The sequence below is a fragment of the Otolemur garnettii genome, unplaced genomic scaffold (genome assembly GCF_000181295.1).
Source record: "Otolemur garnettii isolate 467f Iridium unplaced genomic scaffold, OtoGar3 scaffold02831, whole genome shotgun sequence".
Lineage (NCBI taxonomy): Eukaryota > Metazoa > Chordata > Mammalia > Primates > Galagidae > Otolemur > Otolemur garnettii.
Window position 1 is genome coordinate 1 of NW_003855226.1, and position 2,132 is coordinate 2,132.

Here is a 2,132-nt window from a genome sequence, read left to right on the forward strand (position 1 = left end):
TTCAGATTGCTGTAACACGGTCCTAGTGGGGACAGGGGCAGATCTCACTCTACAGCTAGATTTTCCCGTGTACCAGGGCAAAGCGGTTCTGACTCCTTAATCTCTCAATCACCTGCATTTATACTCTGATTGTGGAAACAGGTACTATCCAGATTGTGTGGGTGTATCTCCCTGCAAATGTTTCCTGAAATGTCTTTGGGTGAGTCTTTTCTCAGTCTCAAGTAATTCCCTCTTCACATGTGCTCATCATTAACCAGAAATACTTGTGATTCCAGAGTTTAGTCTCTGAGCAGCTCTCCCTTCTTCCATACTCTTCCTTGTAGATGGTTTTGTATTTTGAGTTCCCTGGAATCAGACTCTGAGAGGGAAGCTCCATGCAGCAAGGTCTGGGATATTCTCTCTGGAAGGAGGTGTGAGAGGCACAACTGGGTAAACCACATTATGGCTGTGACTGAGCCCCCAGCTGGGAGGCTGAGACAGGTCCTTGGTGTTGTGGTCTCAGGCAGTTATTAGATCTGACCCTCTGAGAGGGTCAGTCTGAGAGGGGCATCACCTGAGTGCAGACACTCCTCTGCAGAGGAAGCAATGTCTAGTGGGGGCACAGCCATGAGTGAGCGCCCAGCATGCCCAGCAGCAGAGGGTTGGCAGGTCCACCCTGAAGAGCAGATCTGAGGTGGGCAGAGCACTGGCCCTCTCTGCTCAGGATCCCAGGACCCTGGGCTTTAGCTGGAGGGGTGGGGGTGTGTGAGATCCTGGGGAGTTCATTGAATATTCCAGGATATTTGGGCATGAGTAGTGGCCCTGAGCTAGGCTCAGGCACCCCACATATGGGCGTCCAGGCCTCATAACCATTTGGTCCCCTTCTCTCTTCGCTTCCACTCAAAAGTAGTCAGATTCATTTTTCAGCAAGTCACACTCTACTGCAGGCAATACCAGGCAGCCTGGTCCTGCCAGCCCCAAGTCCTCTCCTACGCACCCTCTGCAGTGCCTGCATAGAGGGCTGAAGGGTGGGGTAACCTGGGAGTCTCAGTCTGAGTGACCTGGGCCACCACTGCCATGGCTTTGTCCATGATCCTCCAAGGGCTGGAGACGGGTGACGCTGACAGGGAGGTGGTTTGTGTCTCATTTCCCCACCTGCCTGTGTCACTGTGAACTTCTTGTTTTCACTATCCCATACCAGGCAGTAATAGTCAGCCTCATCCTCAGCCTGTGCCCCACTGATGGTCAGGGTGACTGTGTTCCCTGAGTAGGAGCCAGAGAATCGGTCAGGAATCCCTGAGGACCGCTTGTCGTTATGATACATGACCTGCACAGGAGCCTGGCCTGGCTTCTGCTGGTGCCAAGCTGAGTAATAGCTACGTAAGAGATCTCCCTGGCAGGTGATCCTGGCCGTCTGTCCCAAGGCCACTGACATTGCAGGCTCCTGAGTCAGCTCAGAGGAGGCCACAGAGCCTGCAAGAGAGAACAGGACAGGTGAGTCTGAGGGTGAGAATTTCACTCTCAGAGGGCCCCACTCCCTGCAGCATCCCCTGTGCTGAGCTGAAGGTCAGGGCCAGCCTGACCCTGGTGCTGTGGGGGCTGAACCTGGGGCCAGCACCTGTGAAGAGAGAGAGCAGGAGGAACAGAAGAGGGGTCTGGGCCATGGTGAGACCCCCAGAGCTCTGCCTCTGAGCCTACAGCTGGGAAGGGCCACCTGTGCTCCCTTATCACTAGAGGGGGAGACTCTTCATGCAAATCGACTTCCTTCCCTCTTGTGAATTGTTTGGGTGGCTCCCACTCAGCAGAGCATGCAAATCCCTTCTCCAGTCTCCAGAGTACCTGAGCTCTTACCTAAGCCTTGAGCCAGGGCCCCACACTGCTAATTTCTCAAGTTCACAGGAAGAGCCAGCGGGTGACAGGAGTGGAGTGAATGTCAACCCCCAGGAGGGCTGTAAAGGAAGCCTTCTCATGCCCTTTACACCTGAGCACTATCAGGGACTGAGCCTCATTCTGGACCCCAAGCTAAGGCTCACAGTGCCCCCTGGTGCCCACAGGAGGAATGCCGTCCTGCCTACCTTAGCTCAGGCATCTTGACTTCTCAGCCCTACTCTGTGCCAGACCCCTCAGAATGTGCTGAAGACATTTTGTCTCCA

The 2,132-nt window shown here is 54.5% G+C and overlaps 1 gene segment (V, D, J or C); it reads right to left on the reverse strand.

Annotated features, from left to right (window-relative positions):
* Positions 1 to 1,134: 1,134 nt before the first annotated feature.
* Positions 1,135 to 1,675, reverse strand: LOC100950513 (the record flags this gene model as incomplete). The annotated part of the segment is given in 2 exon segments: positions 1,135 to 1,452; positions 1,598 to 1,675. Coding segments are annotated over 2 exon segments (364 nt in total), but the record flags the coding sequence as incomplete, so codon positions are not given.
* Positions 1,676 to 2,132: the final 457 nt, after the last annotated feature.